General features: G+C 37.5%; 1 protein-coding gene across 6 annotated transcripts in view; it reads right to left on the reverse strand.

Annotated features, from left to right (window-relative positions):
• Positions 1 to 16,376, reverse strand: part of ATP8B4 (ATPase phospholipid transporting 8B4 (putative)) — a 216,460-nt gene that overhangs the window by 107,884 nt on the left and 92,200 nt on the right. For all 6 annotated transcript variants that reach the window (XM_045528911.1, XM_045528919.1, XM_045528900.1 and 3 more), the window contains 3 exons: positions 15,047 to 15,119; positions 5,871 to 5,941; positions 1,731 to 1,813 (listed from right to left, as the gene is read on the reverse strand). In XM_045528911.1, the coding sequence (XP_045384867.1) occupies positions 1,731 to 1,813; positions 5,871 to 5,941; positions 15,047 to 15,119 (227 nt within the window). The remainder of the gene's footprint in view (positions 1 to 1,730; positions 1,814 to 5,870; positions 5,942 to 15,046; positions 15,120 to 16,376) is intronic.

Genomic DNA, 16,376 nt, shown 5'->3' on the forward strand with positions numbered 1-16,376 from the left:
GTGAAGCAAATTCAGGTCACATCTAGTATAATAAGTATGCATCCTGTCATTGACTTACATAGTCACAATTCTTGGAGGGAGTGGTAGAGACACTTAGAGCTCAACACTCATATTTTCTATTTTCCAGCCTCCTTTGCAGTTAGGCCAGGGCCAGGTGACTCATGCTAGCCAATGAAATATGAGAGGAAGAAGCAGTCAAAAGCCAGTGTGTCTCTTTCATCTCACCTTTATCCTGTTCTATCTGTGCAAATCTCAGTCTGGGTACCATGGCTACAAGATGGAGAAGACCACTCAACCCACATCAGAATATGACATGAGCAAAAACTAAATAAAAATAAATAAAGAAACCTTTACTGTGTTTATGCCACTAAGATTTCAGGGTTGTTTGTTGCATTATAGCATAGGCCATCTGGGCCGACATCTATGAAAAACAGGGAACTAAATAACTATAACAATCATTTTCTGCTTTCTGGTGGTTAAGAACACTAAAAATCATGAATTTCTACCTCCTCATAGATTGACAGAGGTATAAGATTACAATTCTGCTAGGAAAGAAATGAGTAATAGTAAATTATATTTAGATTGCCCTTTTAGGAGTCCATAAATATTCAATGAGGTATTTTAAGCAAGTATTTTGATTCATGAACACAATTTACTTTTCTTGGATTCACATAACAGTAAAATTTCATTGAAAAATTTACTTAGTAGAAAACGTGTAATTTGTTTTATGCTAATCAAAATATTTCTTAGACCATTCAGTTTCCTGGCTATTCCCCTCACTTAAATCTCAATTTGGAAGAATATTCTTTTTCTGTAAACATTTGTTACAACAACACTCATTTGAGATTAAAATATTAACAGAATCCAGACAGAGTTTACAAGCAAACACAAAGCACAGGCAATATAAGCTCTAAGATGTACAGTGGAGGAACTTTACTTCCCTTTGACTTCTGAAAGATTGTGTTTGTCTGTGGTCTCTTAATCATACAATGCATATATCACTAGAATGGACAATATCTAGAGGTCATTCTGTGAATACTTAAGAAGTATAACTTTAACAGAAAAGAACAAGACATAGCTAGAAAAGAACAGGCAAGGGAAACCATGCTGAGCAGCAGGGGACTGGGTCGAATGGTGTGAAAATGGAGATGATAAAACCATGGTCTAAAATAAAGGGCACCAGGTGACCAACTGATTAATAAATCAGAACATTCTTCCTGAACACCTACTATCCTCAAGACATTATGCCAGCCAGGCACTATGTGAGGTACAGAAATACATGAGGCAGGATGACTGTCTTCATGAAGTTTGCAGTCTAGTATTTGGTCTTTGTTAGGAAGCCAGAAAATGGTTGGGTGGTTAGACTTAGAGCTAGAAATAAAAGTGTGGCCTATAGTCCACCTCAGCAAGTCTGCGTAGGGGTCCAGGGAGATCAAGGTCAGGCAAGTAGAGGGCATTATGGGACTGAAGGGAATGAGATCTAGAGAAGAGGAAACCAGGATGAAATGAATGACGAACTGATAAAGCCATCCTCCTCTTGGTAAATATTTTTACTCTTTAGCGTGAGAAGAGATTACAGGCTTTGATGCCTGGAGAATTTTATGTCCTTCCACCAAATAAAAAGAAACACAAATTGGATCTCAGATAATTAGTTTGTTACATCACTTTTTGGTTTTGAGATTTTTTTGTTTGTTTGTTTGTTTGTTTGTTTGTCTGTTTAAAACACTTACCATCAAACCTTGCAAGTCTGCTAATGTCTGCTCCAAGTTCTGAGGTAACTGATAGTGCATGGCGGACTTTAAGGTTCGTTTCCCTGGGAAATTAATGACATGACATGAATTTTCATATGGACCAGCCTAGCAGCATTTTACCAAAGCAATCGGGTGGGTACAGCATATGCAAAACCCAATTCAGGAGATCCAAGAAACCCTCCTTTGAATGTCAGTCACACTTCTCACACTGTCTGGCAAAAGGGGTGGGGCTTCTCAGGCTCCTACGAGTTGGCATTCTACCCACAGCACATCTGCATAACAACACAGTAATCTGTTTTGCAGTTTGAAAGAACAGAGGACATAATAAATATGATTTCATTCGAACCTACCCAGACATCACGCATGAGTTACAAAACACATCAGGAATAGGAACACAGTTGCCAAATAAAGGCCAATATCACTCCAGAGTCTACTATCTACGTGGTTTTATTTGCAAGACATGGTCACAGCTAATTTCACAGTAGCTGAAATTGAAATGGGAAAAGGAATACAGCTTTCTTTTTCTTAGAAAATCAATCCAAGAAACGCATAAGTCTAGAATAGACAACCAGACAAGCTCAGCAGGCCAAAGTGAGCTGGTCAACTTCTCATAGGTAGGACCACACATCCATTGGATAGATGGCTCTCTGGTATCCAAAAAAAGGCCAGCATTGAACATTCTATGGCCTTCACTCATGTTTTGTGTTTAAGGGCTTTCCATCCCAGTTTTCTCACTGAGGTCAACCTAATTCTCTTCTACTGTACCTAAGATCATCCGTCAGAGTTCTATCTTTTGTGGAAATGTTTAGTATTGGGTCCATTCAGTCAATAAATATCGATTGAGTACATACCATAGTCACCCAGGATACTCAATGCTGCCCAAGAGGATTATTGTCCTCTTGAGGGAGACAAGTGGTAAGTAAAAAATCAAATATCACTGTGTGGAATTACATGCCAGCCCATTAAATAACTGAGTTTAGAGAGCCAAGAAGCAAGTAGCTTAGAGAGCATTCAATCCCACTGTCTATAAATGAGTTTCACAATGGTGTAGGAAAATAGGAATCCAATTGAAGGAATACCCATTGGTAAAACAGCTTTCTCCAGGAAACACTAAGTTGGATGTATCATTGAAGTTAGCTTGTTTAAAAGTAATGTCAATCAAAATCTGCCAATTCCTAGGAGGCAGAGATGAGTAGGGATTGAGATGGTCAAGAAGCACTTCATAGACGACGCAGAAATTGAGCTGGGCTTAATGGACAAGACTAAGATAAATGGTGCAGAGGCTGAAGGACCAATATGTCCATCCCGTTAAAAGTAATTGTCCAAATAATTGAAATGGTCAGTCCACAAGCTAGGTCAGATGGTCTGAGTTCTTAATGCTCCTCTACATCATGTCATTCACCAAAGTTCGGCATCATTTTGATTACTTCCTCAGGATTCTCTCCAATGTCTCACTTCCACCTTCAAATGTGAAAACTAAAAGGGGATGAATAGTCACATAGGCCTCACTGATACTTTAAAAAATATTTTAAGACTCCTGATTAATGCCTTCAGTGTCATACCACATTCTTCCTGAATCTGCCTGAGTATCTTGATAAACTTCCAAGTGATTTTCAGCAAAAGAAACAATACAGAAAGATCCTGTGCACTCTTTACTCAGTTTCTCCTAATGGTAAAATCTTGCAAAACTGTAATTCAGTATCACAACCAGGACATTGACATTGACACAGTCAAGATACAGGACATTTCCATCACCACAAGGACACCTCAGGTTGCCCTTTGTAGCCACACCCACTTCTCTGCCTCCCCCACCCCATTTTAACATCTGGCAACCAATAATCTGTTCTCCATTTCTATAATTTTGCCTTTTCAAGGTGTTTTATAAATGAATCATATAGTATATGACCTTTGGGATTGGCTACTCAGTATAATTCTCTAAAGATTCATCTAAGTAGTTCGTGTATCAATAGTTCATTCCTTTTTATTGCTAAGTAGTAGATATGGATGTACCACACACAGTTAATTTAACCATTCACTTATTGAAGGCTATCTAGGTTTTTTTCAATTTGGGGGTGTTATGAATAAAGCTGCCATAATATTCATGTACAGGTTTTTGTGTAAACATAATTCTTCATTTCTTAGAAATAAATGCCCAGGAGAGAAGTTGTTGAGTTGTACTGTAGTTGCATGTCTAGTTTTAGTCTTTAAGAAACTTCCAAACTGTTTTCCAAAATAACTGTAGCATTTTATATTCCCACCAGCAATGTATGAATTATCCTGTTTCTCTACATCCTTGCCAGCATTTGGAGTTGTTATTATTTTTTATTTTAGCTATTCTGATAGGTCTGAATTGTGGTTTTAATTTTAATTTTCCTAATGGCTAATAATGTTGAACATCTTTTCATGTGCTTATTTGTCATCTGTATATCCTCTTTGGTGAAATATCTGTTTATGTCATTTTCTAATTGGGTTGTTTGGTTTTCTCCTGAATTTTGAGAGCTTTTAAAATATATTCAAGACACAAGTCCTTTCTCAGATAGATGGTTTGTAAATATTTTCTCCCAGTCTGTAGCTTATCTTTGCATCCTCTTAACAGAGTCTTTTATAGAATGAAAATTTTTAATGAAGTCCAGTTTATCAAGTTTTCTTTTTAAGAGATCATGGTTTTTGTATCAAGTCTAAAAACTCTTTGACTATCCCCAGATCTCAAAGATTTTCTCCTATGCTTTTTTCTAAAAGTTTTATAGTTTTATGTTTTACATCTGAATTCAGTTTTCTTAATAGTTATAGGGTTATTCAAATTATCTATTTCATATTGAGTGTGTAGTTTGTGTTTTTTGAGAAAGCAGTCCATTTCACCTAAGTTGTCAAATTTATACATGTAGAGTTCTTTGTAGTATATATTTATTATGCTTCTGATGTCTTCAGGATCTATAGTGAATTCCCCTGGTTCTTTCATGATGTTGCTAATTTGTGTTTTCTCTCTTTTTTTCTTTGTCAGTCTTCCTAGAAGTTTGTCAGCTGCATTGATGTTTTCAAAGAACTAGCTCTGTGTTGTTGCTTTTCTTCATTGCTTCATTGTTTTTCTGTGTTTTCAAGTTTACTGACTTTAACCCTTTATCACCTCCTTATATCTGCTTGCTTTGGGTTTATTTTGCTATTTTCTAGGTTCTTAAGAAGGAAGATTAGATTATTGATTTGCAACTTTTTCTCTCATCTAGTGTATGCTTTTATTGCTATAAATTTTCCTCTCAATATTGTTTTAGCTGTGTCTGAAACCATTCTGCTCAAACCAGGGGTAGGATCTCACAGGCTTACCTCTATTTGAATAGCTCAAAATACCAATGATTAGGGGGCACAGGTTAAAAGCCTGGGCTCTGGCGTCAGACTGCAGGTCTGAGTCATGGCTTCACCTTTAGATGTCTGGGGCAAACTACCTAGCCTTTCCAAGCCTTGGTTTCATTGTCTGTACAATAGGGCTTAGATAGTACCTACACGAAGATTAAATGAAAAAGTCCATCTATAGGACATACATATATCATTTCTTTAAAATATAAGCATTTGGCGAAGGTTTTTATGCCAGACAAATTAAATCCTCTGAAACAGAACTGTTATATGGTATATAACTAAGTTCTAAATTAATATCAATGTTAAAACTGCATCGTATTCTGTTTCTCTCTTCTGTCTCTATGTCTTCATCTAACACAATTTCAAAATGTTGCCTTTTAAAGTAACATCAGTCCTTCCTTAAGGGAATCTTGATCTCCAGCTCTCTCATTTTCCTTAAAAACATCACTTGAAATTACAACTAACAAGAAAAAAAAAACTTCTAAGGAATCTCACTGGAGTCCCGCTGTAAAATTATTCACATACACATATTTAGCTTATTGTTTCTGAAATAAAAATAAATTCAAGAGAAAAGACAGGTTTTTAAAATAAATGTAAGAGAAAAGACAGTTTTCAAAATTATTGCAAAGTAATTAACAATGCATTTTGCCATTTAGACTCCTGTATGTCCAAAGAAAATAACAAATAAGGTTTAAGTCCTATTTCTAAAGATATTACTTTTAAATAAATTATAAACCAACCTGATTAATTATTCTAATGTTAATAACTTACCCATCAAGCTCAGCAGTTTCAATATAACAGAGACCATGTGGCTCACTACTTGATAGGAGAAGCAAATCAGCCTATTTTAAAAAATCATGACAAAAGAATACTTGAGAAGGGAAGGTTGGTTCAAAGTCTTCTATGCTATATCACCTGTCCTCTACTAATGAGCCAGCAGAACCTTAGACACAAAGTAAAAGAAGTGATATCTTGTTCTGCCTCCATGTCACATGCCTTGAACAAAACCCTCCCTCTCCTTGCCTGTCCCTACTTTATATTCCCCGAGGGCCACCATGACATAAGCAAGGAAAGAAAATACCATATAAATAACTAGTCACTTGATTTAATTTTTTGAGAGAAATATATAAATTCTGTTTTCTTGCCTGGGTAATTACTAATGGAAAATATAAAACTTTCCCCAATAAATAATTGGAAACATTTATATGCACCCACTATAATTACCTAGAATGATCAGTTAAGAGCAGGCAGCAGGGAAAGGACATGGGGAAAAGACAGAAGGGAAGTAGGAGGAAATTGAAACCAAAATAGAAAAAATAATCAGAGAGGCAAGGAAGTAAAAGAAAGAGAGAAAGATTGAAAGAAAAACAAAATAAAACAGATAAATAGGAAAAAAGAAAAAGATGGTAGGGAATAAGAAAGGGGAGAAATAACATAAAGTCAGGGCTAAACAAGACAGCAAGACAGACCCAAAAAAGTCGTAAAAGACAGTGGAAACAATTCAGAAGTTGAACAGTTTAGTTTTTTTCAGAGATAAATAGTTCTATTCTGCTGCTCAGTTGAGCTTTGGAAATCACCTATCACAATTCAGCTTTAGAATTCTGGTAGCTTTCTATTTTGGGAAACTGTTTATCCATTTTATTTCAAATTTCATTTTAAAATAAGTGTTGTTATTAAATCCTTCTGAAGGATTTGAATGTTTAAAAAGAATTAAATTTTAGCAATTTATTTTGAGACATTAGCCTAACAATGCTCTAGCTATGTCTGAATGAACAATTGGCATTCCAAATCTGAAATTTTCTTACCCTGTTTTTTCAAAATGTTAGAATTGCTTTGTTCTCAAGCTCTAGAAGTTAAATTTAGAATAAATTCACTTACTTCATTGTCTCAAGCTTTTAAATTTCCAACTCAAAAACAGGCTGTGTGTGAGTGTGTGTGTGTGTGTGTGTGTATGTGTGTGTGTGTGTAGTTTTGTCTAAATTGGGATAAAACCAAGCAGGAAGAAAACTCACTGACAGCCCCTAAAGGAATAAACAGGTTTGCGTTATCAAGGCTCTTCAGCAATGCTAAATGAAAACAGAAGCTTGTCAAGGCAGAAATTTCCTGACTTGTCCCTCTGGGAACAGAGCAAACCCATAGAAAGAACGTGTCAAAAGTGTGTGCCACTAGACAGCCAGAAATTGTTCCTCTTGATTTTGAAGGGAAAAAAGCTTTTGAAAATTCACCTTGATCTCGTTTCCCACATTTAAATTCCAATGCATAAAGGCATAAGGCACCACAGCAATGGAGCTTTAAAGCTCTTTAGGCCTACGTTTCTTTTCCCCTGAGCTTAAAAAGCTCATTTTAAATAAAATCCAGAATTTCCTAACCCTAATCTCTGCGATTAAAAATAGTTATGGCATATAGAGGAAGACACCTACCTATCTGTACCTAGGGTTGCTCTTCTTGGAAACTGCATAGTAAGAAGGATCGGATATTTAATGCTGTCTAATACTGTGCTCAGCTGTGTTGACACTTACACTGCGGTAAACAAGGGAAGGAGTCCTTGTCCACGCCGGCTCAGAGCAGGCCACTGAGCCACCACCGCCACCTGGTGGCTGGATGCTCTCCTGAGCAGTGACCCAACTTCCCACAGGCTGACCCCAGAGGGTTCTGGTCTAACTGCTCCTGCTCCTGGTACTGCCCGGGGCCCTGGGACTCCTACGTTCCTACCTTCGGCCTTTCTCACCTCCTCCTGTCTCCTCCATTGCCACCTTTTTCTTTGATGTCCTCTGAAACTGCCTCCTGTTTTCCCACTCCCTTATCTCTGTCCTGCCCTCCTCTCACCCACTCTCCCTTCTCCCTGCCCCACTGCTGCGCCTTGCTGTTCCCTTTTGCTAACTTCTCCCTGCGAGGTTGTTTAATTCATTGTCATTGAGGAGGGAATGTGAAGGGACGGGACCAGCAGGACCAGCGGAGTAAGAGGTCACAGTACTCGTTGTCATGTAGCAGTCCTTCTCTTTTGTGGTGCACTCAGTAACAATTCTGAAAAGTAAAGGGCAAGACAGCTGCAGGGACAACCCTGCTAAGCTCCTCACCACACTGTTGCCAGAGGTGCTGGGCCAGTAGTGGAACAACATATGGATCTTACGGCCACCAGCCCCATGACTCTGCAAGCCTCAGATCAGGCCTCCTTAAGCTGCCACCTCTGGCAAATCTCAGGGAACCCAATTCCTAGTTGATCCAGAAACTTGTGTTCCAGCTGTCTGTGTTAATGTTACCAGTAGCTGATATTTAGTGAGGGCTTACTGTGTGTCCAGCACTGTCCTAAGAGCTTTACATGCGATATTTTATTTAGCTCGCACAGAAATCCTGTAGTGTTGGTCCTGTTGTTGTCCCCATTTTACAGATGAACAAAGTAAGGCCCAGAGAGTTTCAATAACTTGCTCGAGGACACACAGTTAGTCAGTAGGGGAGCCAGGATTTGAACACAGAAAGTCTGAGGAATAAACTACAGGGGATACTAAAATGAGTAAAAACCCCTTTGCTTCAAAGATTTTGTAATTTAGTAAAGGCAGACTATGATAAGGGTCTTATTAACAAAAGGCTATGAAAGCAGTGCAAATGAGAGAGAGAGAACATTGGATTGGTAGCTGAGGAAGGGCATCATAGAAGATTCTAGATGCAGTGAAAAGCAGATCCCCCAGGCAGAGGTACTAGCAGAAGTAAAGAAGAGGAATAGGAAAGTGTGACTGTCTGAATTCACAGGTGGGCCAGGCAAACAGCCGTTCATTCCAACCAGAACTACCTTCCACAGACCCCTATTTTTACTTTCTTCCATCAAAGCTTGGTGCCGTTTCCCCTTGCTCTGCCAGGAGGGGCTCAGCTATGTCTCCCACGAGGGAAGCAGTGTTTTCCAGCACAACACTCCTTCCCCAGCTTCTACATAGACAACAGGAAGCCCAAGCAGCCGCTTTATGGAGACTTGAAGCAAAGATTCCCATCAGAGGAAGCATGTAAAGAATCCACTAAACATCTTCGAGTCCTCAGAGCCAAAGATGTTGTCCTTATATGTTTATTAGGCATAATTTATGTTTGTTAAAAAATTAAAGCAAAACCTCCAGTGATGATAACACCTTAAAGCTATACAATCTTTAAGGGTTTACAAAACATTCTCTCATAACTGTGTCATTTTATTCTCTCAACAAGGCTGTGAGAAGTAACACTGTTCCCACTGTACAAATGAAGAACCTGGAGAGGTCATGTCCCACCCAGCAGTAAGGGAGGAGTAGACTCCTCCACACTCGCCAGATGAACTAAATTCACTTATGTGAAGTCCGTGGGTTTTCCAAAGTCACGGCGAGAGTGTCATCACATCGAATTGAGGAACCCAAGACTCTAAGAGATTTAACATCAGACTCATGGACATGCTGCATAGCTGGAACTAGAATTTAGAAATTCTAATCCAAAATGTATGCTGTTTCTTGTGGAGGCCCACGGATCACTGCAATACAACTATGAAAAACAGAAAGTGTTTTGCTTTGTTTTGTTTTGTTTTGCTTTATTTGCTGGTGTGCAAAAACCAAAACTACAATGGTGAAAGCATATTGAAATGGTCGCTCCATAATGGTCGCTCCATAATCTGACGGAAAAATAAACTTGGACACTTGGATCTCTTTTATCTTTTAAGCCATTCTAACATATAAAGTTCTTCTTTATTATCAACAATACTATCTTTTCTTTTTTTTTCAGTTCAAAAATAAGAATGAAAATGCAAAATGGCTCATGAATTGAGTCAAAATCAGAATAAAATCCTAAAAATGAAAGTTTATAAGGTTATAGGCAAGATTTTTATTTAAAATTTGCATTTCAGATCCAACAAATGCATGTTGATTATCTACTAATATGTACAAGATATATCATTGGTTTTGGTTTTGCTAATTAAATCAATTTGAAAATAAGAAGGAGATGGTGATGAAGAGGAGGAGGGAGGAGAATAATAATGGATATCATAGAACTTATTCACAGACAGATGGAAAAAAAAATCCTTGCCTGCAAATTTCACCTCCACAAATTGGTAATTGCTTATAAACATTGGCCATTTACTTTTTTTAATGTCAAAAATAGTGTTATTCCTCTACACTTTAGCAACAAACTTTTTGTTCAATACAGCTTAGACAAATATTTTCTAAAAATCTTTCTCTAGAAATTCCCAACTTTCTACTGACATATACAACAGTAGATATATACCAGATATATAAGGAGAGAGAATGGGGGAGAGAGAGACTTTATTTATAGCAATTAGGTTGAAACAAGTAACTCTGACTTGAAGCTATAAAACTTAAAATAACAAGGACAGCAATTAAACCACAAAAATGGCCTTTCTGGAAGCACGTCCAAGAATTAGGCACTGAAAAGGAGTAGATGAGGTGCTCTGATAGGTCAAGAGAGTGTGAAAGCCCACCCCTGGTTAGGCCTAAAGTTTAGGTCAAGTTAATCTTTCTGGCCCTATCAGTTCTGAGAGGTGAAATTTTTGATTCCTACACCACAAGAATGCTTTAGTTTTAAAAGAAAAATGTTACTGTATCAAAAACCTGAAAGATGAATGCTTTTTTGTGGAAGGGAAAGGGAGAATTTTTTCAAACAAGCTAAACAGCTAAATTGTAATAATGTTCAAATATGCTCATGTCCAGTAAGGTTTTTATTTCTACCACTAGCTAAGAAAAGCAAAACAAAACAAGAGCACTGCTGCTGAGTGAAGGAGAAAGGCACATTGGATTCCAAGGTCCAGGCTCTGGTGGTATCAAGAACTCTGCAGTGTGTTTTTCTAACAGGAGTTTACTTGGTTCTTCTAATGCAAGTCAATCTCATTGTGATATTGGAATTATACTCTGCCTTTTTTTCCAGTCACAAAATAAAACTAGGAGCTCTGAAAATTCAGCCCAAAACTGTTCTTGAGTTAAAAAAAAAAAAAAAAAAATCCAGAGCAATGGAGGTTCCTTACGTGGAAAACACAAGTAACTTCTGAATATGCCAGTGAATCGGCAATCTCAGGCAAGTTCCTTTCCTTGCTTAAAATTTACTGATAAACTGACATAAACCAAGTTGCAAATACTAAGTTTGAATGGCTAGAAGTTATGCATCTCAATTGTTGCAACATTCTCTGATCACTTGACTTCCAGCATCCAAGCCTACATCCTCTAACTCTGGAAGCCCAGCCTCAAGGCCATGAGGGTGACTGTTCTAACAGAGTCAGGAAGAGCAGGTGGTGGTGGTCAGGAGTGGGGGCTCTGGAGCCAGATTGCATGAATTTAACTCCTGAATCTCCCACTGGCAAGCTATTTAATAACACTGTGCTTCTGTTTTCTCATCTGTAAAACGGTACGGTAGTGCATGACCTGCCCTCATTGGGCTAATGTGAGGATTAAATGAGTTAATTCATACAAAATGCTTATAATATTGTCTGCTATGTGGCACGTAGTCAATGAATGCTAGTTATTATTATCATTATCTCAATGACTCAGTTTCCCAAAAATCTACTTCAGGGTAATAACTCCTAAGTGGGTCTCTTTCAGAGACCCTTAAATGTTGCTCCTCAAATAGAAGCTTTCTGACAGCCCCTGCCGGCTGATACCAGAGAATGGGGAGGTTTATTAATACTCCTAAATGACTACAACAGTTCACATATAAAAACATTTGCTTGTTCTTGAAAATGGTTCTGTAGGTGCTGAGTAGCTAGACCTGGAAAAACTTTGAACAAAATTACCTAATCAAGAGGCACTGCAGTTTGGGGATTCAGAGAACTCCCATCCTTACTTATCCAAAGATTAAACCAACAGAACTATAGTTGTAGGAGTCAGAGAACAATGGATATTTTTATTGATAAAGACCAGGCTTTAGGTCTGAAGGCCAAGTGGGCTTGCTTATACTTCACCCCTGTTAGACAGACTCATGGAGCCATAGACACTGGAAACTCTAAACGGCCCCAGCCCCCACATGGGACTTGGCTCCTGTAAAATTGGAGACATGGAACAGCAGAGCAGAATGTATTCTCTGCACACAGAGCCCAAAGGGAACAGGAAGGAAGGAGGCACTACCTGCCCCCAAACCCACCAATCAGAGACACCACTCCTAGGAGAGAGGAACAAGCAAGGGGGTGAGAGACATTTAGAGTGTTATTTTGATGCTTTCCCTCTGAATAAAAATGGAAGGAGCAGGAACTAGAGAAGACAAGAAAATAAGCATTCTCACCCCATCATGTAACCACAATAAAAGGCCACATCTGTGCTATCTACTACAGTAGGCACAAGTCACATGTAGCTATTTAAATCTAAATTAATTAAAATTCAAAATTCAGTTCCTCAGTTGCACTAGCCACATTTCAAGTGCTCAGCTGCCACAAGGGATGACTGGCTGTCACATTGGACAGCACAAATATAGAATATTTTCTTCATTGCAAAAAGTTGGACAGCACTGGGACACCCGGATCACTGACTTCAGGGGAACTCATGTAAATGTGTGATTCATTTTTAAACCAATGCTAATGATACACTCATGGAACTGGTTTCCTTCTACCTGATACTTACACTTGTACTTGCTTTTTGTGTCTCATTTCACAGAGGCTTTTGCAATAGCAAGCAAGCATACATACTATTAATATAATAGAAAATATAACCATTAATAAATTAGAAAGAAAGACCAAGGGAAATACAAATTAGAATATCAAGGCTAGAGGACAAGTTGGAGCACAGATATGCTGGCCATGAGGTGTCATAGAGTTATAAGATTTGAGACATGGATTTGACTCCTGCTTTTTCTGGACTCACCCCTAAGAATTTGATAAATGAACACACTATAGTGTTAATAAACAAGTGAGTCCAGTCTGATATTCACCCTTGTTAGAAGCTATCCATAGGACTCACAAGGCACTTTGTTTTTATGGAATATCTGAAGTAGAAATATACCTAGCATTGCCCCTAGACTATTCAGTTCCAAATAAAATGATAAATGTGTGGCATATTTCAGTTTATGCCAATTCCTCTATAAGCTAGCACCATTTGGCTAAAGTAGTTCCCCCAAAACTTTGAATGCACACATCAGCTTTAAAAAAAAAAATGTTAAGGTTATCCACTTAGGAGCACTTTAACTCTTTAATTGTAATAATTTTAATTGGAACTAGAACTCAAATGAGTTATATGGGGCCTTTTTTATTTAAACAAAGAATCCTGAATATATGTGAACTTTACTTAATCAAGACATACATATCTGGTTACGGGTACCCCGTTGATCCAAAACACCTTGAATTTTGAAAATTTATATCCACTTTTCATTGTTTTCTATCTTCTTTCTTATAAAAGATTGACATCTATTTATCCCATCAACATTTACTGAATGCCCCCTGTGATACAACATGGCACTAGGTACTAAAGACCAGGCAAATCAATATGCACTTTGTCTTCAAGAATCTTGTAGTCCAGGTCAGCTTAGACCAAGAATCACAGCATGGAAGGGATCTTTTAGATCCTATAGTAATCTAGCACCTTGACTTGACACATGGGGACACAAAGGCAAAGAAGATAAAGTGTTTACTGTCACTGAAGGAATGACTCAGTTCTCACCCAGCTCCCTATGCAGTGCTCTTACACTGTATCTGCCTTGATTCCACCTACAGGGCATGGTCTAACAGACACCCCCTTCTAGGGTATTGATCCTAGTCTTTAATGAGCTGAAAAGTAAGCCAGAAAAGCTAATTTAAATTGTGTCAAAAAAATGTAAATAGATTGCGAGAACTTGGCAAACTGTCCTACATATAAGGAGCCCAAGCTAGAGTAGACGTCAAGACATCTGTTTTTGCTACCCTAACACCTTTTGCTTATTTTTGGTTCCCAGCTAGTTTCCAAAGCATTCAGGTTGCCAGAGAAATATGCACTGCTCTACTTGAAGTGTAAACTCTTTTGTGAATGGACTGTCCACTGAGTAGTCTTCTTAGCATGGGCTGTTCCAGAGAATTCAGTATACACAGATGGGGCATTAAATGAAAGAAGACTTTCCGAAAGTGAATGTTTAGGAGTCTTAACTGGGTTGTTGTTCTTGTAAATAGATCTTGGGGCCATATTTTTCTCTTATGGTAAAATGTCTCAAATTTAATGATGCATACAACTTTATATGCAAAATTGCACTCCACACAAAAATGTTCATAAATAATCTAATATATATTTGACATAAACACTGTAATAATTTGAAATTTTAATCTCTGATCTAGATAGTTTTCATCACCCTAAATTTAATTTGAACTAGAGAGAGTTGCAAATATTTTAGTGATTGGACTGATCCCTTGAATTTTATTAAGGAAATTGTAATATAAGCAACTTGAGAATATAAATTATAGTGCATTTGATACAAAGTAAGACCTCATTAATTAACATGTTATTAATTCAGTACAATCAATAAACACTTTGTGATTATTCAGGAAGGAGCACACCTTTTCTCTTTCTCTAGCCTATGTTTTCTTCAAAGATACTGCAAATTAACAATACTAATCATGATATTAAAAGTACTAATCACAAAATATGTAAGAACAAACTACAAATTAATAATACTAATAGTACTAATCACAAAATATGTAAGAACAAAGTGTTTTAAAGTTCTCAGAAGCACTTTAAAAACTCACTTACATAAAATGATTAACATCCTAATTTAAAATCTTTTGTACCTGTTAATTTAAAAGATCCCTAAGGAAATAGACAAGGTGATAATCACTCGGCCTTATCTGAGTTACCAAGTTATTGACGTAATAAATCAATGTCTTTTAAAACATTTTATAATTGAGACTTTTTACTAATACATACTGGTATTCTCTTCTTAATTACTCTGGATTAGTACAGATTTACTAAATTTGCAAATATAAATACTTCCATGTACGCTATTTTAACCTGAGATAAATTCTTTAAACAATATTGAATACTCACAGCAACAAATTGGTTATTTTCTAATTTAATGATGTCTCCCACTTTGACATTCATCCATTTTTCATTCTGCAGCCTAAGAACAAAAACAAGATTAATTTTTTTCAAGAAAGGAAAAGGATCAAAAGCATAGTCAAGGGAATGTATTCACAATGTGGCATTATATAATAGAGGAAACAGGTAGGACTTTCCTAGGATGCTAAATTCGAAGGGGCCTTACATAACAAAGTTCCTTACCTGAGCAATGTGGGAACAAAGGCCCAGAGAGGTTAAATGATTTGCCCAAGGATACCCAGTGAGTTAGTGGTACCCCTGGGCTGAACTCAAGATGCCTAACTCTTGGAGAAGTGCTTTTTCCACCACCCCATGGTGCCAGCTTTATACAGCAGCTAGGAAATCTCAATCAATTCAGTCACTCTTTTCAAACTCTTTATTAATAAATACAGAAACATCACTGTCTTTAACTGGAGGCAAAAAGTGAAGGATGAGATATTTGCAAGGGAAAGTGGTCCAGGGAAATAGTTAAAACGTAAGAGAAAAAAAATTTAAATTTTGGAAAGGACAAGAACAACATGGGTGATAAAAGAATGAGAAAGACCACCTACAAACCAGTGCTGAGAAGGAAGGACAGGTTTGGTGGCATTCTAACAGGATAGTACCAGGAGCTCAGAATAGAGCGCAACTCAGCCAACATGCTGCTGCTTTCTGTGAAGCTCCTGTACATAATGGAGCCCCAAGACCACCCTTAACCAAGTTCAAAGGGGTTCATGATGAATAGCTATTGTGTCCATTGGATCTGGCCCTTGGTGACAAGTTAGTCAGGGCTGCCCAAAACCAGACAGGCCTCTGGAAACAGACCACCTGTGGCAGTATACCGTGATACTAATCATCCCCTCTGAAATTCCCTGAAATGTAAACCAGCTTTGCTTTCCTAGTTGGAAGCCTTCATCACACTTCCTTCTGAGAGATTCTTTTACAAGAGAAAAGGCTGGGATGAGTAAAGCAGGTTTCCCCAAAAAGTTCAGGTGGGCAGCTTGATTTCATTGTGCAGTTTTTTAAAAATAATCTAATTTACTTGTTTTATAGGCTGGAAAACAGTTTTAAATATTTATACAACTGTGAAATATGCCTCACACTATCAACTCTGCTGGATCATTTGGCTTAAACACTCAAAGAATTTTTCTTTAATACGGATCCAAGTACATGTTGTTCTGGAAAATTTTCAATTGCAGCATTTTCATCTCTAGCCAGAATTCAACCATTTTTCCAATGCCATACTTTTCTGCACTTTATCTAGTTTGACGACAATGGGAGAACCTAGGAAGCCTTCTAA

This window comes from Lemur catta, chromosome 1 (assembly GCF_020740605.2).
Source record: "Lemur catta isolate mLemCat1 chromosome 1, mLemCat1.pri, whole genome shotgun sequence".
Classification (NCBI taxonomy): Eukaryota; Metazoa; Chordata; class Mammalia; order Primates; family Lemuridae; genus Lemur; species Lemur catta.